Source organism: Rhinolophus hipposideros, assembly GCF_964194185.1.
Source record: "Rhinolophus hipposideros genome assembly, chromosome: 5".
NCBI classification, from domain to species: Eukaryota; Metazoa; Chordata; class Mammalia; order Chiroptera; family Rhinolophidae; genus Rhinolophus; species Rhinolophus hipposideros.
In genome coordinates, this window is record NC_138051.1 from 75,234,484 (window position 1) to 75,256,915 (window position 22,432).

Genomic DNA, 22,432 nt, shown 5'->3' on the forward strand with positions numbered 1-22,432 from the left:
ATGCACGTATCTTGGTGTTAATAATATATTTAGCCCTGTGAATTTTTACAATAACACACTCTTGAAGTTTATGGAAGGAGTGAAGGGACCTGAATGGGAGTAGATTTATCTGCCATGGGACGCAGCTTGGGACCACATGACTGGATTGGTTTTAATGGGGGACACAATGGTCTCTGTTTTCTTCTTTTTTTTCCCTTGTCCTTTTCCCTCTGTACCTCCTACCCCAACGCACACAGCAGAGTGGTTGGTACACATTACATCACATTTGATTTTTTTCCCCCCCAAATTTATTGGGGTGACAATTGTTAGTGAAATTACATAGATTTCAGGTATACAATTCTGTATTACATCATTTTTAAATCCCATTGTGTGTTCACCACCCAGAGTCAGTTCTCCTTCCATCACCATATATTTGATCCCCCTTACCCTCATCACCCACCTCCCACCCCCTTTACCCTCTGGTAACCACTAAACTATTGTCTGTGTCTATGAGTTTTTGTTTCTCATTTGTCTTGTTCTTTTGTTGTTTTTGGTTTATATACCACATTTCAGTGAAATCATAGGGTTCTCTGCTTTTTCTGTCTGACTTATTTCGCTAAGCGACATTTGATTTTTAAAAATCTCGATACCTAGTCCATATCCCAGACCATTAAATCAAATTCTGAGAGTGGGCCCCAGACATCGTGTTATTTCAAGCTGCCCAGAAGTTGCCAGTGTTAGGTCAAAGTTGCGAATGGGCCACTGTTGTAAGGCCTTCGTCACTCTTTTTCTTGATTGCGTTTTTAGAAAGTGGAGTTCATGCTCTGTGGTGACTTGTTGAGTAAAGTCGGGGGCTGGGGACTTTGTCCTCTACTGTGGCCTTATCTGTTTTCTCTTCTGGGTATCGGCAATGTGACTCCTGACATCTGTTGTACCAAGTCCCTTGCCGAGCAGTTGTCCGATGCCCAAGCTTAATCACAGCCATAGAAGAACGGTATTGGATCACCACCACCAGGAAATGTTGGCTGGAGCTTGTTAAGCTTGTACATCACTGAATAATGATGATGGTGACTCTTTATTGAGTGCTACTTGGTGCTAGGCACTGAGCTTTACACCCATTAATCTTCACGAGGACCTTTTGAGGTAGTTATTACTACCCCTATTTATAATGGAAATCTGAGTTTCAGAGGGGTTGAGGTCGTTAAGCTAGAAAGGATTTGTACCCAGTCCTGCCTAATTTCAAGACCTTAATTTTCTTTTATGCTACACAAGGGTCCTTGATGTAAATGTAATTCATTTTCATCACCGTTGTTATTCCAGAAGTCCCCTCTTGGATGCTGTAGACCAATCAATCAAAAATAAATTTTAAAAAAAGATCCTTTTGATTATGGGAATTTTCAAATATACAAAAAAGTAGAAATAGTAATATAATGAACTCCATGTACCCGTCGGCCAACTTCAACAATGATTGACATGTGGCTGATTCTGTTTCATCTTTATCCCATTTTCATCTCCCACTCCAAACTGGATTGCTTCAAAGCCAATCCCAGACACAATATTTTTTTCATCTCAGACATTTTGGAGCTCTGCTATGTTCTGGGCTGTGTGCTGGCTGCTATGGGGGAATTTGAGAAATGTCATGACTTGTACTTTCAAGGAGATTATATACAGAAAAGATAAGAAAATATATGAAGTAGCTAGTATTCAAGACCATATGTATACAACTGGTTATATTTCAAATGCTAATTTGGAATCCTGAGTGCACTTTATTGTTGAGAAAATATATACAAATTAAACAATTTTGAACGTAAAAACATATTTTAAACAAAACTATAAAGCAAATGACATATACTAGCCTTAAAGACAAAGGGCTAACGTTATATAAAGAACTCTTACAAATCAGAAAGAAAAAGATTCTAGTAGAAAAGTGGGCAAGAGATATCAACAAGCGGGTCACACAATAATAACAAATAGCCAATAAGCAAATATGAATGATGTCATTTTCCTTAGCAATTAAATAAATACAAACAAAAATAATGTGTTATTTTGCTGACCAAATTGGTAAAAATTAGAAAAAAGATTCAGGCTTGAGTGAAGGGAAAAGGCTACCTTCACATGATAGTTGGGGAAGTAAATTGGCATTGAGTTTTTATGGGATAATTTTGCAATATGGTTCAAAAGATTTTAATTGGGCCTACATCTTGAGCCTGAAATTCTACTTCTATGAATTTATTCTAAGGACATAATTAAAAATATCTGCAATATGTAGCCACAAGGATTTCCATCTAAATTCTGCTGATAGTAGCAAAAATTGGGAAACTACCTAAATATCCAACAATAGAGAATTGCTTGAACAAATTATGACATAGCCACACTATGCAGCTTGTAAAATGATGGGTTATAGAGGCTTATTTTACATATATGGGTCTGGATGTATGTTAGGGACTTACTTAATCGAATAATTAAAGGGAGAACTATTTTCACTTTTTTCTACATAAAAAAGTTATATACACTTTGTAAAAAAAATTCTAACAATACAGAAAATACATAAGGTAGGAAGGTACAGCCAGTGATTTCATTTTCCTGAACTAGGAACAAGTAAGTCTATAACCCTCTAGATTTATATTCTTTGTGTGCGCGTACTTATCATTATTTGGGAAAGAAATGGTATAATATCATATATCATTTTATAACATTTTCTTAAACAAATTATATTGTGGACTTTTTCTAGGTTACATATAACTCTACTTCAATTTTTAAATGGTTGCATTGTATTTCCTTGTATGAGTGTACCATGAATCTGGGAAATTTGGGGATTAAATTTGTGGAAGGTGCATATTGGGTCAGAAGGACATGCATTTTTTAAGGCATTTGGTGCATACTATCAAATTGCCTTCCATATTGTTGAATAACAATGTTGATTAATGGTTGTTATCAAATACATTCCAAGCCTTTTAAATTTTTCGTGTAGATGGATTGTAGTTCTAATAATACTATAGAATACGAAACACCATTCGTAATGTTACTTCTATGTGAAAAAATGTATTATGTTTCCCATCTTTGAGATTCATATTCCAGTAACCGTCTTTCTTGATATAGCTGTCTGGCACTGACACTTTTCCCAGTTTTACTCCTAATCATTGTTCCACCACCAATGCACACATATACATATTCTTTTATTTCCTGGTTTTTGTTTTTGTTTTTTCCATATAGAGTCCTGGGGAGCTGTACTTTCTTCTTCGTGATGCTTTGTTCTGGAGTTGAAGCACAAAGACAAAATGCTTTTTGGCAAAGACAGTGGACTTCCCTTGTCAGTATTTCTATAGTTCTTACTGTTGTATTTGCCCAAACCTAGGGATCTACAACTTACTTCCTAAGTGCCTGGGCTTGAGCTATGGAGCAGGTCTTGATGTTTCTTTTTAGCTTCTCACACCTGCTCGCCACCACAGTACAGAAAAGTGCTTCTTGAAGTCACCCCTGCAGGCCTGAGTTCTGTGTCTAGCTTGCCCTGGGAACACCTGGGTTTACCATCTGGGCCTCCTGCTTCCAGATGCCGAACAAGTATGGAAGGTATCGATGCTTTGCATGGACTGTGAGCCTTTGTTGGCCTCGGCTGATTAAACATGGGAAGGTTGGAGTTCTGAGCATCCTTATAGGGTGGAAGGGATTTATCTTATCTTTGATGAGCCTAGAGGTCCAAAAAGAATCCACAGGCTCAGAACATTCCAGTACTAAGACCCTCGCTGCATCCATAAGCTGGAGTGTTCTGAGCTTCTCCAGCCATCAACAACTTTTCTTTTTTTAAATCCACGCTGTTAAAAATCGAATTCCATCCTTTATGCATAGATGGCATAATGGTCAATAGACCCACTGTTGGGCAAATGGTTACTTTTCTTTTTCCTTTTTTGTTAAGTGCTCAATAAACATATTATTATTGTTACAATTTGAATATCTACCATGTCCAGGGCATCTTACTACTTGCTTTACATGTATTTTTCATTGATTTGCTTTTGTTACAAACAACCAGATACTGCATGTGATAACTTATATGAAAATGCCCACTATTTAGCACATAATTGCAGTTTGGTAAATGTTTGTTTTCTTCGTCTTCAGATCTCAGTTTACTCAGCTGTAAAATGGGAGAGCTAGATGAACTCTCTTCCAGAAGTCAGCAAACTGTCGCCTATGGGCTGGCCATCTGGTTTTGTTCTTTAAAATAACAGCTTTGTTGAAATAGAATTCACATACCATAAAATTTACCCTTCTAAGTGCACAATTCAGTGGCTTTTATTGTATTCACAGAGTTGTGCACTCATCACCACTGTCTAATGCCAGACGATTTTCATCACCCAAGAAGTCCTGTACCTGTTAGCCGTCACTCCTCATTAGCCCCTCCCTTCAAATCCTGGCAACCACTAACCTACTTACTATTTCTATGGATTTGTTTATTCTGGATATTTCATATAAATGGAATCATACAATATGTATGTGGTCTTTAGTGACTGGCTTCATTTACTTAGCATAATGTTTTCAAGGTTCATCCATGTTTTAATATGAATCAGTACTCTATTGCTTTTTATTGTCAAATAATATTCCACTGCATGGATATACCCCATTGTGTTTATCCATTCACCAGCTGGTGGACACATGGGTTGTTTTCATTTCTTCGCTATCATAAAAAAAGGCTATTGTGAACTATTGCTAGTTTTTGTGTGGAGGTATGTTTTCACTTTTCTTAGTGTATACCTAGGAGCAGAACTGCTGGGTTTTATAACTCTACGTTTAAGCTTTTAAGGAACGGACAGACTTTTCCAAGATGACTGCAGGAAGGTTCCAATATCTTTACATCTTTGCAAACACCTGTTATTATCTGTCCTTTTTATTATAGCCATCTGGTTGGGTGTGAAGTGGTATCTCATTGTGGTTTTGATTTTCATTTCTCTAATGACTATTGACATTGAACATCTTTTCATGTGCTTTTTGGCCATTTGTATATCTTCTTTGGAGAAATGTCATTTCAGAACCTTTGTCCATTTTTAAATTCAGTTATTTGTCTTTTTATTATTGAGTTGTAAGAGTTCTTTATACATTCTAGATACACGACCCTTATCAGATATATCATTTATCAATATTTCCCCCCATCCTCTGCGTTGTTTTTTCACTTTCTTGATAATGTCCTTTATTACATAAAATTTTGATTTTAATGAAGTCTAATTTATCTACTTTTAAAAATATTGCTTGTGCTTTTGGTGTCATACCTAAGAAACCATTCCCTGATCCAAGGTAACAAAGATTTACTCCTGTGTTTTCTTTCAAGAGTTTTATGGTTTTCGCATTTACATTTAGGTTAATGATTTATTTTGAGTTAATTTTTATATATGGTGTGAGGTTTTGCATGTATATCCAGTTAGTTATCTCAGCACCAGGTATTGGAAAGACTATTCTTACCCTCCTTAAATTGTCTTGGTATCCTTGTTGAAAATCAGTTGACCATAACTGTGAGGGTTTCTTTCTGGACTCTCAATTCTATTCCATTGATCTCCATGTCTGTCTTTATGTTGGTGCCACATGCTCTTTATTACTATAGCTTTGTAGTAAGTTCTGAATCTTCTTTCTCCTTTTTCCCACTTTTTCTATTTATTTATTGGGGTGACAATTGTTAGTGAAATTACATAGATTTCAGGTGTACAATTCTGTATTACATCATTTATAAATCCCATTGTGTGTTCACCACCCAGAGTCAGTTCTCCTTCCATCACCATATATTTGATCCCCCTTACCCTCATCTCCCACCCCCCACCCCATTACCCTCTGGTAACCACTAAATTATTGTCTGTGTCTATGAGTTTTTCTTTCTCATTTGTTTGTCTTGTTCTTTTGTTGTTTTTGGTTTATGTACCACATATCAGTGAAATCATAGGGTTCTCTGCTTTTTCTGTCTGACTTATTTTGCTTAGCATTATACTCTCAAGATCCATCCATGTTGTCACAAATGTTCCTATATCATCTTTTCTTACAGCTGAATAGTATTCCATTGTGTATATGTACCCCAACTTCTTTATCCATTCATTTGTTGAAGGACATTTTGGTTGTTTCCATGTCTTGGCCACCGTAAACAAAGCTGCAATGAACATTGGAGCACATGTGTCTTTATGGATAAATGTTTTCAGATATTTTCTGCAGATACCCAGGAGAGGGATTGCTGGGTCATATGGTAATTCTATTCGTAATTTTTTGAGGAACCTCCACACTGCCTTCCATAGTGGCTGCACCAGTCTGCATTCCCACCAGCAGTGTATGAGGGTTCCTTTTTCTCCACAGCCTCTCCAACACTTGTTACTATTTGTCTTGTTGGTAATAGCCATTCTGACTGGGGTGAGGTGATATCTCATTGTGGTTTTCATTTGCATTTCTCTGATGATTAGTGATGTTGAGCATTTTTTCATATGTCTATTTGCCATTTGTCCTCTTTGGAGAAATGTCTCTTCAGGTCGTCTGCCCATTTTTTTTTTTATTAAATTTATTGGGGTGACAATTGTTAGTAAAATTACATAGATTTCAGGTGTACAATTCTGTATCACATCGTCTATAAATCCCATTGTGTGTTCACCACCCAGAGGCAGTTCTCCTTCCATCACCATATATTTGACCCCCTTACCCTCATCACCCACCCCCCACCCCCTTACCCTCTGGTAACCACTAAATTACTGTCTGTGTCTATGAGTTTTTGTTTCTCATTTGTTTGTCTTGTTCTTTTGTTGTTTTTGGTTTATATACCACCTATCAGTGAAATCATAGGGTTCTCTGCTTTTTCTGTCTGACTTATTTCACTTAGCATTATACTCTCAAGATCCATCCATGTTGTCACAAATGCTCCTATATCATCTTTCCTTAACGCCGAATAGTATTCCATTGTGTATATGTACCACAACTTCTTTATCCATTCATCTATTGAAGGACATTTTGGTTATTTCCATGTCTTGGCCACCGTAAACAAAGCTGCACTGAACATTGGAGTACACGTGTCTCTATAGAGAGATGCTTTTATATTTTTGGGGTAGATACCCAGGAGAGCGATTGCTGGGTCGTATGGTAATTCTTTTCATAATTTCTTGAGGTACCTCCACACTGCCTTCCATAGCGGCTGCACCAGTCTGCATTCCCACCAACAGTGTATGAGAGTTCCTTTTTCTCCACAGCCTCTCCAACACTTGTTACTATTTGTCTTGTTGATGAAAGCCATTCTGACTGGGGTGAGGTGATATCTCATTGTGGTTTTCATTTGCATTTCTCTGATGATTAGCGATGTTGAGCATTTTTTCATATGTCTATTTGCCATTTGTATATCCTCTTTGGAGAAATGTCTCTTCAGGTCCTCTGTCCATTTTTCAATTGGGTTGTTTGTTTTTTTGTTGTTGAGTTTCATGAGTTCCTTGTATATTTTGGATATTAACCCCTTATCAGAGGAACTGTTTGCGAAAATCTTCTCCCATTCAGTTGGTTGCCTCATTATTTTGTCAATAGTTTCTTTTGCTGTGCAGAAGCTTTTCAGTTTCATATAGTCCCATATGTTTATTTTAGCTTTTTCTTCCCTTGCCTTTGGAGTCAAATTCATAAAATGCTCTTTGAACTCAAGGTCCATAAGTTTAGTACCTATGTTTTCTTCTATGCAGTTTATTGTGTCAGGTCTTATGCTTAAGTCTTTGATCCATTTTGAATTAATTTTGGTACATGGTGACAGATAGCAGTCCAGTTTCATTCTCTTGCTCATGGTTATCCAATTCTCCCAGCACCATTTATTGAAGAGGTTGTCTTTCCTCCATTGTATGTTTTTAGCTTCTTTGTCAAAAATTGTCTGTCCATATTTATGTGGTTTTATTTCTGGGTTCTCAATTCTATTCCATTGGTCTATGTGTCTGTTTTTCTGCCAATACCATGCTGTTTTGATTATTGTAGCCCTGTAGTACAAGCTAAAGTCAGGGAGTGCGATACCTCCAGTGTTGTTCTTTTTTCTTAAGATTGCTTTGGCTATTCGGGGTCTTTTATGGTTCCAAACAAATCTGATGATTTTTTGTTCTATTTCTTTAAAAAATGCCATTGGGATTTTGATGGGGATTGCATTAAATCTGTATAATGCTTTGGGTAATATGGCCATTTTACCTATGTTGATTCTTCCAATCCATGAGCATGGAATGTCTTTTCATTTCTTTGTGTCTTCTTCAATTTCTTTCAAAAATGTCTTATAGTTTTCAGCATATAGGTCTTTCACATCCTTGGTTAACTTTATTCCTAGGTATTTTATTCTTTTTGCTGCAATTGCAAAAGGAATTGTTTTTTGTATTTCTTTTTCTGAGATTTCATTGTTAGTATATAGGAATGCAATAGACTTTTGTACGTTGATTTTGTAGCCAGCAACTTTACTGTATTCGTTGATTGTTTCTAATAGCTTTTTGGTGTAGTCTTTAGGGTTTTCTATATATAACATTATGTCATCTGCAAAGAGTGATAATTTAACTTCTTCATTCCCAATTTGGATGCCTTTTATTTCTTTCTCTTGCCTGATGGCTCTGGCAAGGACTTCCAACACTATGCTGAAAAGCAGAGGTGATAGGGGACAGCCTTGTCGTGTACCTGAACGTAGAGCAAAGGGCTTCAGTTTTTCACCATTAATTATGGGATTAGCTGAGGGCTTGTCATATATGGCCTTTATTATGTTAAGGTATTTTCCTTCTATACCTATTTTATTAAGTGTTTTAATCATAAATGGATGTTGTATCTTGTCAAATGCTTTTTCTGCATCAATTGATATAATCATATGATTTTTGTCCTTTATTTTGTTTATGTGATGTATCACATTGATGGAATTGCGAATGTCGAACCATCCTTGTGCCCTGGGATGAACCCCACTTGGTCGTGATGAATAATCTTTTTAATGCATTGTTGTATTTGATTTCCTAGAATTTTGTTTAGGATTTTTGCATCTATATTCATCAGAGATATTGGTCTGTAATTTTCTTTTTTTGTGTTGTCCTTATCAGGTTTTGGTATCAGGGTAATGTTGGCTTCATAAAATGAGTTAGGGAGTACTGTCTCTTCTTCAATTTTTTGGAAGACTTTGAGCAGGATTGGTATTAGATCCTATTTGAAGGTTTGGTAGAATTCACTAGTGAAGCTATCTGGTCCCGGACTTTTGCTTTTCGGAAGATTTTGGATGACTGATTCAATTTCGTTACTAGTGATCGGTCTGTTTAGATTTTCCAGTTCTTCATGGTTCAGCCTAGGAAGCCTATATGTTTCTAAGAACTTGTCCATTTCTTCTAGGTTATTGAATTTGGTAGCATATAGTCCTTCCTAGTATTCTTGGATAATCCTTTGTATTTCTGTGGTATCCGTGATAACTTCCCCTTTTTCATTTCTGATTTTGTTAATTAGTGTCTTCTCTCTTTTTATCTTAGTGAGTCTAGCCAAGGGTTTGTCAATTTTGTTAATCTTTTCAAAGAACCAGCTCTTTGTCACATTAATTTTTTCTATTGTCTTTTTGTTCTCTATTTCATTTAGTTCTGCTCTGATTTTTGTTATTTCCTTTCTTCTGCTGACTTTGGGTTTCATTTGTTCTTCTTTTTTTAGTTCTTTAAGGTGTAACATGAGGTTATTTATTTGGGATTTTTCTTGTTTCTTGAGATAGGCCTGTAATGATATAAATTTCCCTCTTAAAACTGCTTTCGCTGCATCCCAAAAAGTTTGGTAGGATGTATTTTCATTGTCATTTGTTTCTATGTAGCTTTTGATCTCTCCTCTAATTTCTTCTTTGACCCAGTCATTCTTTAAAAGTATGTTGTTTAATCTCCATGTATTTGTGTTTTTTCCTGCTTTCTTTTTGCAATCTTTCTCCTTTTTAAATGAACAGGGAGGTGAGGGTTGTTCTGTACCCATGTGGGGTTAATGCCCGCTGCCATCACCAGAACAGTGAGGAGATGGGATGCCCAGGCACCTGAAGCCTGGGCTGCAGTTTTAGGTTTTGTGACCAGTGTCAGTGTCCTTGGTTTGGTATTTTCAAGGGAAAGGAAGGGTGGGTAGAGAAAGCTGCAAATTAGGGTGTAAGAAACTCTAGAATCACTAGAGAGCTTTCAATCTTTGGCAAGCCAATATTTCTTCTTTGAATCTATAAGCAGAAAAGGGATTTCTTTTTCAAATGAGAAACTGTGGGTTACAGCGAGATTTGATGCCTTAGAGGAGATGTTGCTGCCTGCGTGCGTCAGGCATTGGCTTCGTGCTCGTTCCTCTCCCTACATGGACATAGCCTCTGTGGTCCTCAAGGTTCTCAGGACATCAAGATCCAAAAAGGTGGAGAAGCTAAAGCCCTGGCAAGCAACAGCCAGCAGCCAGCTTCCCACTGGGGCTCTACTTTGTCTTTACTGCTTTACTGTGGGTGGTTTAGGTGACGTGGAATCTGCAGTGAATATACAATCGAAGTGATGTAACTGATAATAATTTTTTAATTTTGTAAATGACGGCAGGGACAGGGCCTCGTTTCATGTACAGGAAGGATTTGTCTAGCAAGTGACTCCCCTAATCTCCCATGCATGGTGGGAGCCACTACTCTTTTCAATAAGTGAACCGGGACCCTCTGGGTCACCCATGAAGTGCAGACATGTATAGTAGGTTGAGGGTAGATGAAACATGCTTTGTGCTCAGGACATTGTATCTGTTGTGTTCTGTGGGGATGTGCCTACCTCAACCAGTGCTCGGTCCCACTGTTCAATTGGTTTTCTCTAGCGGAATGGCTGCTGAGAATCCTTTTCCAGACTGACTGGCCTCATTTGCTTTGGAGCAAGCATGCAGGGTCTGGGTGCTCCGAGTTGGGCATCTGAGCTCCCCATAGCCCTTGGCTAGTCTGTCCCTACAGTTTGTCTATTGTGTAAATGACAGAAGCAAGCTCTAGGTGGTATCTGCAGCTGCCCTTCTGCAAGGGGGTATGTTTAGGAAGGAGGGAAGAGCGGAGGCCTGTTTCTCTGGCCTTCCTGCAGCCTATGGGAAAGGGGAAGCTCAGTGATGGGCTGCTTCAGTCACTATCTCTGCTGTTCTTTTCTTTTTAAGATAACAAAAACACTTACTTATATAGCACTACGTGCCAGGCTGTCTTATAAATGCCTGACACATATTAACATATTCAGTCCGCGCTACGACCTATGACACTATTATATTCCCATTTTATAGATGAGGGAACGGAACCAGGGAAGCTGACTAGCTTGCCCAGGGTCATATCGATTGCAAGTAGTAGAGTCAGGATGCAGACTCGATAGCCTGGCTTCAGTGTTCGCTACTCTCTGCCTCTCTAAAGGATGGTGCATCTTTTAAAGTGATGTTGCCAAACTAGAGCATAACCAGGAGGGTGACTCAGGGGAGTGAGGTCCGGAAATTACGTCATGTGAGGAATATTCAAAGGAGCCAGAGATGTTTAGTTTGGAGAAGAGAAGAACCAAAGGAATGGGGGAAAGAGATGACCAAAGGGATACTGAGAGCCATCTTCAAACCTTTGTCTGTGGATGACATTAGCTTTTCACTAATTGGTTTCACAGAGCTAATACAGGATCGTTGAGTAAAATATATAATGACTCAGATTCTGACTCAAAACAAGGAAGAACTTTCCACAAGTGCAGCAATCCAGAGATGGAATGTCTGACTCAAAGAGAACTTAACTTTCCATCCCAGACAATGGGTAAGGGGGCACTGAATGGGCACTGAGCAGGGGTTCTCTGGGTGTGGGGAGGGAGTACCACTGCACTGGTAGGAGGTTAAACTGAATTGAAGATCCCTGGGAGATAATGTCCACACTTTTTAGGGTTTTATGAGACAGTAGCTAATGTTCAACCAGCTGAGTAGGCACACAGTAGGTCCACATTTAGGGCTATTGCCACTCTACTGTGTGTGTATATAACACACACCAGGAAGTGACTCTGTAGGCCAGTCATCTAAACTCTTTCGCAAAATTAAAGGGATCAGATTTTCCCCCCATGTCAAAGTAGAGAAAGGAAAAAGGAACGCAGACCGGAGGTATGAAGGCAAAGAAGTTTCATTAAAAGTGAAGTTAGATATCGGAAACCAGAAAGAGCTCCCACTCTTGCAGGCCACCTTTGTCCCAGTACTGGCCAGATTTTCACAGTTCTGATCTAAACAAAGCTCCTACACAGATAGACTTTTATTGGGTATTTTTTTTAACATAAAAACATATTTGATTTTCCCCACCAAATGGAAATAAAAGTGAATAAACAACAGGTACTGTATTTGCTGTTTACAAAACTTGGGCCATTCTAGGCAACAAACAGAGGGGCAGAAGTCAAAAAAATAAAGCTCTTTGGGTCCCTGAAGACCCAACACCAGGTTTAAAAATATCTTTATGTGTGTGTTGGAGGGTTGGTGTTCATACTTTTTCGAAAATACAAAAAAAAAAATGTTCTTCATCATATAGTTGGAAGAATGGTCTTAACTCTGACAATTAGGAACTAGTTTACAAATTTCCACCTTAGTTTTAAGCAGCTGACCTTCAATTTAGAGCAGGGTTTTAGAATCACAGAACTTTTGGATCAAAGGGGACCTCAGAGGTATCTAGTTCATCTTCTCCTTACTCTCCGTACCCCTCCCCAATCCAAGGCTCAGGTTCCACTTATAATTTCTCATCAAGCAGTCATCTACCTTTTTCTTGATTGTCATCAGAGACAGGAAGCTTGTTACAGGCAATGACAACATACATAATGCATTTTGGGACAATTTAGTTGGAAAGTTCTTCTGTACAATGACTTAAGAGCTGTCTTCCTGTAATTTCCAACAGACGACTCCAGTCCTAGCTGTGGCTCTTACAGAATCTACAGAAATCCCATTTTCCACAGAAAGATTTGAAAACAGACATCATTATGTCCTTGTGAAATCCTATCTTTTCGCCAACAAATATTTCTTTTTGTCCTGGCAAAAGTCTTTAGTTCAATCACTAAACCCTATATCATAAGGATTATGTCTCTCTTTCCTCCTGGCCTCTTTCTTCTGAATTCGGCCCTGCTTTATAGAGTGTCCTTCCCCAAATGTGACATAATATTTCAAATGTGGTCATAAACAGCCTGGGGAAGAATGGGACTGTCTCTCGTTCTAAACACACCGCTTCTCATTAATATTGTGTTGGCAGCCACATTACACCATCAGCTCATAAAAGACGTAATCAACAAAGACTCCTATGTATAGGAGGATTTGAAATGGGTTATCTTTGTTTCCTGCATCTCGTCCATTAAATTCTGGAGGATGAGGTAAATACTGTAAAAGGAAAATCCCTCATTCCTTAGCAGACAGTCTTCCCTAGACCTGGCACAAAGCAGGGGACAATGTCTACAGCCAACAGGAATAGCTGTGCTTTGAAGCATTGGCCTCTGTCCTCCCCACACAAGGGACGGGGAAAAAGATGAAATCAGCTTGTGCTGAGCGCATACTCTACAGCCGACACTACTTTAGATGCTTTATATATCTTGTCTCATTTTGTCTTCTCAATAACCTTCAAGGTTGGCGCCGTTAGCCTTATCTCATAGATAGACTCAGAGAGGTTAAGTGATTTTGCCAAAGTCACACAGCTTGTGGGTCAGATGGTATTTAAACCCAGACCATTTTGACTCTAGAGCTTTATTTTTCCTTCTGTATCTTGTTGCTTCTGAGCCAACCCTGGCCGAAGATGAGTAGGACATTTGTGGGATAACCTTTTCCAAAATGAGGAAAAAACACACTCATGCTCGGCAGGCCAAAAGGATTACACTATCCCTTTCTCCCCAAGTCCCCTTCTCATTGCATTCAAACTCGCTTCCATGTGTGAAATCACCCATAAGAGTTAATACTGCAATCATTAGACCCATGAATTAAAAGAACACATGTTGTCAGAACAACTGGAATATAAAAACTTTGGAAAGAAGTACCGTCACAAGGCCCCTTGGTCCCAAATTCACACCTAGAAAAGTACCTGTTTCTTGAATATTTCATGATAAATGCCAGAAAGGGTGGAGTGAGAAGTTTCCTTCAAAACAGTGGTTCTTGAAGTGTGGTCCCTGGACCAGCAGCAACAACATCACCTGGGAACTTGTTACTAATGTAGATTCTCTGGCTGACCCCAGACCCAATGAATCCAGAAACTCTGTGGGTGGGACCCAGCCATCTGTTTTCCTGAGCTTTCCAGGTAAATCGAATGAACACTCCATTAGTAAAACGTTCTTCTGCAGCTTCTGATGGAGGAGAGGTATTCTGGGGGTACACGTGGCAAGCTCAATTGGCCTGGTCTTTTAGCCAGGGCCATGGCACTCATGAAAAACACAATTTCTCAGAGATCCTGTACAGAATGCCAACAAAAGGAAAATAAGACTGCCCTGAAACCAAGTTATCAATTGGACCAACAGTAAGAAACTTTCACTGCATTTGCTTAATCCTAAGAAACTGCTTAATCCAAATCAGTTCCTAACTGACTTGGAACAACTGGAAGATTAAAAATAAGACAGTCTCATACTCCCACCACCCAGAGAGACAAATATCCACATGCCTTCTGCTTTTTCCCACTAGAAAATGTTCAAGTACGTGATAGTAGTCATTTCATTACAAGTTCGGTAGTTGCTGAATCAAGCCTGTCTCTTTGCATAAGGTTCACATTTTCTGTTTTAGAAGAGTAAGACAAAGAAATAGGGGGCGGGGGGAAGCGGGAATGAAGCCACAGGGTGAGAAGGTGCTGCTGTGCCTTGGAGGGGATCCCAGTTGTCAGTGAAGGCCTGAGGCAGTTCAAGATGGTTTTCTTAACAGATACAGAGCTTGAGAACGCATTACAAAAAAAGGAGGTGGGGGTTTGCCAGAGGGAAATTATTTCAAGAATAGTGAACAAAATGAGAGCCTGATACCCAGACTGTAAGAAGGTAAGGCTGGAAAAAGTAAAGAAATATAGCAAGGCCCTGCACTTCATTATACTGCTTTTTTTTTTTAAAGTACATTTCAGAGAACAGTAGTACCATGAAATGCTCCCTGCACAAAATTAAGGGAGAGTCCCATATTTAAGTAAGTTTAGGAATTGCTGCAAATAATCTCTTCCTTTTAAAGCTCAATCATGACTTGATTTAAGGCTCTGAGATGTTCTGCAGGCAAGAAATCTTTTAATTTTGTTTATTTAAACCAGGATTTCCAAAGTGATTTGGCTAGAGAACCCCTGCAGCCCCAATAATTCCTAATCACACCCCATAGAGCACGAACTGCATTCATCACTATATCAAAAGGACAGAAGTAAAGGTATTGGGAATAGCTGCTTTCACGTTCCAGGGGAAAAGAAGGAAAGTGGGCACAACCAGGAGAGACTGGTCTCCTAGGGAAGCAGGAGCCCTTGATAGGAGAAGCAACTTTGGGATGTGAGGTAGGATCCCTGTCAGAGAACCACCCCCTCACCAAGAACATCTAAAGGAAAGCAGGGTGGTGGCGGTGGGGAGGGGGATGGTGGGCAGTAGAAGCCCCCATGCTGTTCTCCAAATTACTCTAGAAATGGTCTCTCACTCAAACTGGAGCAAAAGACTCTCTTCCAGCTGCCACCTGCCTCCCGCAAAGAGTTCCATTTGCTGGAGAATTACAGGCACAAAGAGACGCAGTCTGTTCCCTCAGACGCCAGCACGGGGAACAATGCCTTTCTCAGTCTCCCTTCCAGGCCTGGGGACTGCCACCTGCCACAACTACTAGGTGCTGGCCATCAGGCTACCTCTCTGTCTCCGGGCCTCGGTTTCCTTATTTGTAAAATGTTTGTGTTAGAGTGGTGATCGCTAAGATTTTCTCCAGCCCTATCCGTTCTGAAATTTTATGAGAGCTTGGAGATTGGGATTTGAATTCCTGTGCTGCTATGAACTAGTTGTAACATTTGAACCAATAACCGCTGCTCCGTGTGCCTCTCCTATAAAAGACATGCACCTGGGGTGACTGATGCCCATGTGCGATAATGCCTAGATCCTCCGTGGTGACTGACAAGCTGCTGGAGAAGGGGAAGGTGGTGTTCTCCGTTTGGGGCGTGGCACCTGTGGGTGACCCCTGTCTATATGCATAGCCCATTTGTTTCCTTCATTTTCCTCCGTGCTGTCCTCCATTCGGTCCTCAGTCTGTTCTGCCTTGTGAGCTGGTGTTTGCTCTGCTCGTCTCTGCTCATCACTCACTCAACTGCATTCTCTGGGAGTGCTAGCCTCCCACATTCTGCCAGGTGTCTAAGAGTTGGAGATTAACTGGCTTAAAATAATTTCACATTTGTCTAAATTTGGACGGAGGTTGACCAGAAATATACCACTGGGCTGTGAACACAAAGAACTTCAAGCCAAAAATCTTTAACTTACATCTCGACGTATATATAAACCACCGATTCTATAGAATTTAGATTCTGGTTGCTTTTCTGCAAGAAGCTTTACTTCTCTCCTCTGACTGTAGTAGAACTGTTGCTATATGAAAACAAACTTCCCCTTCCTCCATTCAAACCTTTTCAAACTTTGCTGATTTCAGACTGCCCCTTCCCCAGCGGCTGGTCAGAATGGGGTGTTCTTTTGTTCCCATCAAAGAATCTGTCTGTGCCCTTTTTGAGTGTACAGATAGTATGCTGAAAAACACAATCATAATAAATAGCATAGTTTCACTGGGCACTTACCATGTGAACGAAGTGCTTTCTTTACATTATCTAATTTAGTCCTCTCAACGGCTGAGTTGACTTGGGCAGTCTGAGGCTTGGTTTGACCAAGAACCTTTCCAAGGCTACCGAAGATTGGAAAATTCAGTCGTTAAATGGTGGAGCTGGTCAGTCAAGGAAGGTGGCCTGCAGTCTGACTCTATAACCACTGCTTTCTGTTGCCACGTAACTTCTTTTTCTTCAAGAGGACATCTTAAAAACTCAAGAAGCAAACCTACGACCATCCTCTTGATTGAGGGTCATGGGTTAATTTATTTGGGGCTCTTTCAGCAAGGGAAGCGACCTTGCTGGGCACCTCCTGCACTTCCTGTAATCCGTGTCTTCTTTTGCTTACCTATGTCCCTCCTCGGCAGCACACCTGTGCCAAGTGTGCCCATTACTGGGTACTCCAGGCCTCGGAGGAATGTGGCAAGAATTCTTCATTTGGTTCCAGTTTTCTAGGACTTGGAAGCAGCCTGAGGATTTTGTAATCTGGAGTCTATTCCTTGGAGCCTAGTCTTAGGAAAATGCTGAGTGCCCTGGAGAGAAAGGGACGGTATTTGGGCCTCTGGGCCCAGCTGGAAGCTGGGAGGCAGTGTCCACATGTCTGCTGGGATACAATGGGCACACACAGTGAGCATGTGGCCCTTGGGAACTGCTGAGCCCAGAGGTTAGATTATATCCCCTGAAAGAAAGCTTTGGGCTTAGGCTCTTACTCATGCATTTGGTGCCGTCCCCTCTAGTCTCCTCTAGGCTCTTACTCATGCATTTGGTGCCGTCCCCTCTAGTCTCCTCTAGGCTCTTACTCATGCATTTGGTGCTGTCCCCTGCATGCCCGGGAGGAGGGGGCTTTCCATCCAGCAGTTCTCTGAGGCCAGCTTGACCACACTGCCTGGCTCTAGCAGGCAGCACTGGGCCAGAGGCACAGCCTCAGGTGCTGGACTTGGGCAGTAGTGTCTTCAAGAAGGGGGAGGCCGGCCTTGGCCATGGGAGCCAAGGGGCCCAGGAGCGAGCCAGGGTGGCTGCCCAGCCTCGGGACACATTTCCCTGAGGTGATTATTGGCTAAGGAGGAGAAAGCAGCCAGCCAGGCCCCATTAAAATGCTGTCACTGGTGAGGAATCGCCTCTAGGAACTATCCCCTGCAGGGCTGACAGAATCTGAAGGGGTAAACTCCAAGTTTCCAGCCGCATTTCCCACCCAAGCTTCTGGAGGTTACTAGGGGAGCTGTGGCCCAGAAGAAGGCTGGCTTGCCAGGTGTTTCTGACAGAGCTGAGAGCAATCATTGCCACAGCCACCCTGTATCTGGCCATCACCCATGCCAGGTACTGGACTCACAGTGTGTCTTTTCCTGGCCAGAGCCCTCAGGTTTGGCATTGTTATCCTCATTTTATAGACGGGGTTCAAAGAGCTAAGTAAAGTGCCCGTTTGTAACTGGCTGGACAGGGATTCAAACTCTGATCTGTCTAGCTTTCTTTCCATTCCCCCATAACGACTCCTCAGAAGGTAGCAGTGACCCAACCCAAGATACTGATCTTGAGTAAGCATCTGTGTAGCCACCATTGCCATGGGGCTTATGGGCTGTCTCCATGAGAAGAAGACGGAGTGGAATATGGCGCTGGGGTAAAGGCATTGAATATCACTTCCTGGCATGGACAGGAGAGAGAAATGCTGAGTCTGTGCAGAGACATCATACTGGTAGGAACAAGTTGCCCTCCATCTTTTTCTTGTCCTGATTTCTCGAGGTAGGTCCACAGTGAAACAACTAGTCCTGGGGGTAACTACAGTGTTTGATATCCACACCAAAGCAGAAGTCTTTCTGTAGCTTTTTCTGACTTAGTGGTAACTTGGTGGTAACTTCCAGGCCATCAGATCTTGCTTTTACATCTGTACCCCTCTGAGGCCTCAGCACTCAGTGTGTATGCGATTACTGTCTATCCTCAATTTCAACATGTCCTTGATCCCAAGAGGAACACTTTTTGACACTTTAACATCTGTGCAATTGGCAATCTTGTAGATGAGGTCTACATTTAATGTGGTGGGGCTATTTAAGTTGATGTTATATTTTTTAGAATTGATGGAGATCAAGAATTGAGGAAATATGGGAATTCATGCATTTATTCAACTCATCAAATGCCTATAATAAATGTCCGACATTATGCACGATGTTGGAATATAGAAATAACCAATATGCAGCCCCTAGGGAGGTTACAGTCTGGGGGTGTGGGGGGGTGGGTAAAATAGACTAGATGAGCCTCAATAGTTGTGGCTGTTTGTGATAAGAGCTCTGAATTTGGGAAGCCAGGGTGTATGGAGGGGCAGAGGAAGGAGGGAGAGGAGGAAGCCGGGACCATTTTGCAGAGAAAGTGCATCATGAAGAGGGTGGGAATGCAAAGGATTTGGAGGGGGCTGGGGATGGGTTGGGGAGTGATATTCTGGACAGATTGAACAGTTGGAGCAAAGTTTCGAAGCATGAGAAACTGGGATGTGCTTGTGAAATTCAAAAGGCTCATCGTGCTGGAAAGGAGAGTGTGTATGTGGAGACATGGGTGTAAAATAAGATTTCAGGAACAAAGAGGGCAGATCATGGAGACCTCGAGTATATCATGCAAATGAGCAAATTTGCGTGGCGCTCTAGGTCCTGCGTGATCATGAGCTTAATCTCCATCCTAAGTCCTACGGCAAGTCACCAAATCATCGAGGGGTTTCAAACAGGGGAGTGATGCCCTGATTTGTGTTTAGGAACTCCGTGTAGAAAGTGGATGGGAAGAGGATGGTGGGGTGGGAGGAGGTGGATAGAGTGACAATTATTGGCAGAAAAAGAAGAGTCACCCCGAATGAAGCAAAAGCTTTATTTTCATTTACTATTCCCAGTCAGAGTGGATCATGGAGGCTTGAGCAAGATCACACAGTAATGCAAGAGGGCAACGAGACTAGAACCTGCAGGCACACGTGACCTTATTCTTACTTTACCCCCATCATGTGTACCCTTGTCTCAGGAGAGCCACCTGAACAATAGGCAGGCTGACTACATGAGCAGCTGGGAAAAGCTAGAAAAAGGAGAAAAGCCTACTGCTTGTCTCTTCTTGTTAAAGAAGGGTCATATCAACCTACAGTGGTGACATTCCAACTTGTACTTGCCAAATTAGTTCACCAATCAGAATTTTTTACAACTGTTTTGGCATGTATGCCAGTGCTTGGGGGAAAAAATGTGTGGGTATTGGTGAGAACCATCACAGGAACAACACAGTGGATATATCGAACTATAATATAAGACATTCGGCATTAAAAGTCATAACAGTGTAGATAAATTGCTGTGGTATGCATGGGAATCACGCAGAGAACACATAACCAATGTTGTTGACTGATGAGCCCACTTGCAAGAGACATTCTGGGGACAGATGCGGGGGTGAGAGATGGAAGGAGCTCATCCACCATACCGGGAAGCTTTGAAAGGGGTGGGAGATGACTGCTGATCTTGTGACTCAAGACTTACGGTTCTTTTCCCCTTATGACTTCCCTGTACAGGTGCAATGCCACACTTACACGGGGTACTGCTGGTGTGTCACCCCAGATGGGAAGCCCATCAGTGGCTCTTCTGTGCAGAATAAAACTCCTGTATGTTCAGGTACCGTAAGGAGGGGCGGGAAGGAAGGAAAAGGTTGGACAGAGACCACTTGGCTGTCTCCTGCCTTTTGTAGGGGAATCTTTGAAAGATGATTGATGGTTATGAGCCATCCTCCTGGTCAGGGAGGATTCCACGCAAACACACTTGCTCTGTAGTCAGCCGGGTGATAGGGTCAGTATATACCTGTGTGCATATATTTATTGTTTTAAGTTTAGGTTTCTGTTTCAAAGTTCTTTTCCCGAGTATTATCTGTAACCAACTGGAGCATGGCATGTACATTTTTTTTTAATAAAGATTTTTATTAGGGAAGGGGAACAGGACTTTATTGGGGAACAGTGTGTACTTCCAGGACTTTTTTCCAAGTCAAGTTTTTGTCCTTTCAGTCTTAGTTGTGGAGGGCGCAGCTCAGCTCCAGGTCCCATTGCCGTTGCTAGTTGCAGGTTGCACAGCCCACCATCCCTTGTGGGAGTCAAACCGGCAACCTTGTGGTTGAGAGCCCACGCTCCAACCAACTGAGCCATCCCGGAGCTCAGCGGCAGCTCAGCTCAAGGTGCTGTGTTCAATCTTAGATGCAGGGGGCGCTGCCCACCATCCCTTATGGGACTCAAGGAATTGAACTGGCAACCTTGTGGTTGAGAGCCCACTGACCCATGTGGGAATCGAACCGGCAGCTTTTGGAGTTGAGAGCATGGAGCTCTAACCGCCTCAGCCACCGGGCCAGCCCCTGGCATGTACATTTTTAACTTGCACACTCTGGGTGCTAGTGGCCCTGGAAGCACTTTATTGAGATGGATTTCAAGACTGCGTGGGAATTCAGCATCAAAGGCTGTGACGATCAATTAGTGATGTCTGTCAAGAGAGGAGAGTAGTGGCCTGTGTGCCTTATATTTTCTACCCCGGAACAGTGTGATCTAAAGTGATGGAAAGCTTTCACAACAGTGGCCCTCAAATCTGGCTGTCATCAGCAGTGCCTGGGGAATTACAAAGAACTCAGTTGTTGATGACCCTTTTTGTTATTCTGGTCCAGTCGGTCTGGAGTGAGACCTGAAGTGTTTATGAGGCTTCTCAGGCGCTTCTGATGATTAGACAAGTGAGGGAACCACTGCATAATAGTGACCCTTTGGGTCGGTCCATGGCAAAAATTAAGCCCTTTCCATTTCCAATTTATAAGCATAGAGACATTTTGCTCTTAGGTCAACTTCATAGCATTGTGAATTATGGATTTACCAAGTCTCACACTTTCCACTTCCTTTAAAAGGGTAAGGGACTTGAGAGTCATTCCCTCCATTCACTATGCAGCTCAGTCCTCTTTCAAAAGAATCCTATCCCACCATTAGCTGCTTTATTTTCTCCAGGTCTATGTGTATGAGGTTTTATTTATTTACCTATTCTCAATATTTAAGTGCAAGCAAAATATAAAACATTATTCTGAAACCTATGGAGATTTCCAGACTAACAGTCCTGCTATCCTAACATTTTTCTTTTTTCACAAAATACATTCATTTTTCTACTGGCCTTGCTATATAAAGGGAGAAGTACGTGGGAAGGTCAGTAAGTATCTACATTAGGAAACCAAGATTTGCAGGCCAAAAAGGAAAGTTTACTTTATTTGTGGTTACATGGAAACTGGAAACCTTAATTGGGGTTGGTGTGGGGAGGGGCAGGAATGAGCCCTACTTGCAAATGACCTGGAAAGTTTCATTTAAAGCAAACAAATGCACTAGAAACAAGTCATGCAGGGTAAGATAATTGAATTCTCATAAAATTAGTATATGGAGAAGGGATATGGCATAGATTGGGAAAATATGGATACTTTCTTTTCTTTTATGGGTGGGACCACCACAGATGCCCTGCCTGTGTGGTCTCTAGGGAGAAGACAGGTGCCACAGGATCCCGACTGTAGAATGGGTGCCCATGGTATCTTAGCATATGCAGGGCAAAGTGTTGGGCCAAACATGCACACTACCCCCTCCTTGAGGAACAGGCTGCATGTAGAAAATTGTTTCCATGCCTCAGACTATTTTGGCCCATTCAATACAATTGGGCTAACAATTTTCTACTTAATTTAGATGGAAAATTGACAATTTCCTGCCCTTACCAGCAAGTGATGTCAATCATTGCATTTGCAGTAAGA

At 41.3% G+C, this 22,432-nt stretch overlaps 1 protein-coding gene across 7 annotated transcripts in view; it reads left to right on the plus strand.

The window, feature by feature from the left end:
• Positions 1-22,432, plus strand: part of SMOC1 (SPARC related modular calcium binding 1) — a 142,544-nt gene that overhangs the window by 67,620 nt on the left and 52,492 nt on the right. For all 7 annotated transcript variants that reach the window (XM_081047572.1, XM_081047577.1, XM_081047573.1 and 4 more), the window contains exon 4: positions 20,199-20,298. In XM_081047572.1, the coding sequence (XP_080903698.1) occupies positions 20,199-20,298 (100 nt within the window). The remainder of the gene's footprint in view (positions 1-20,198; positions 20,299-22,432) is intronic.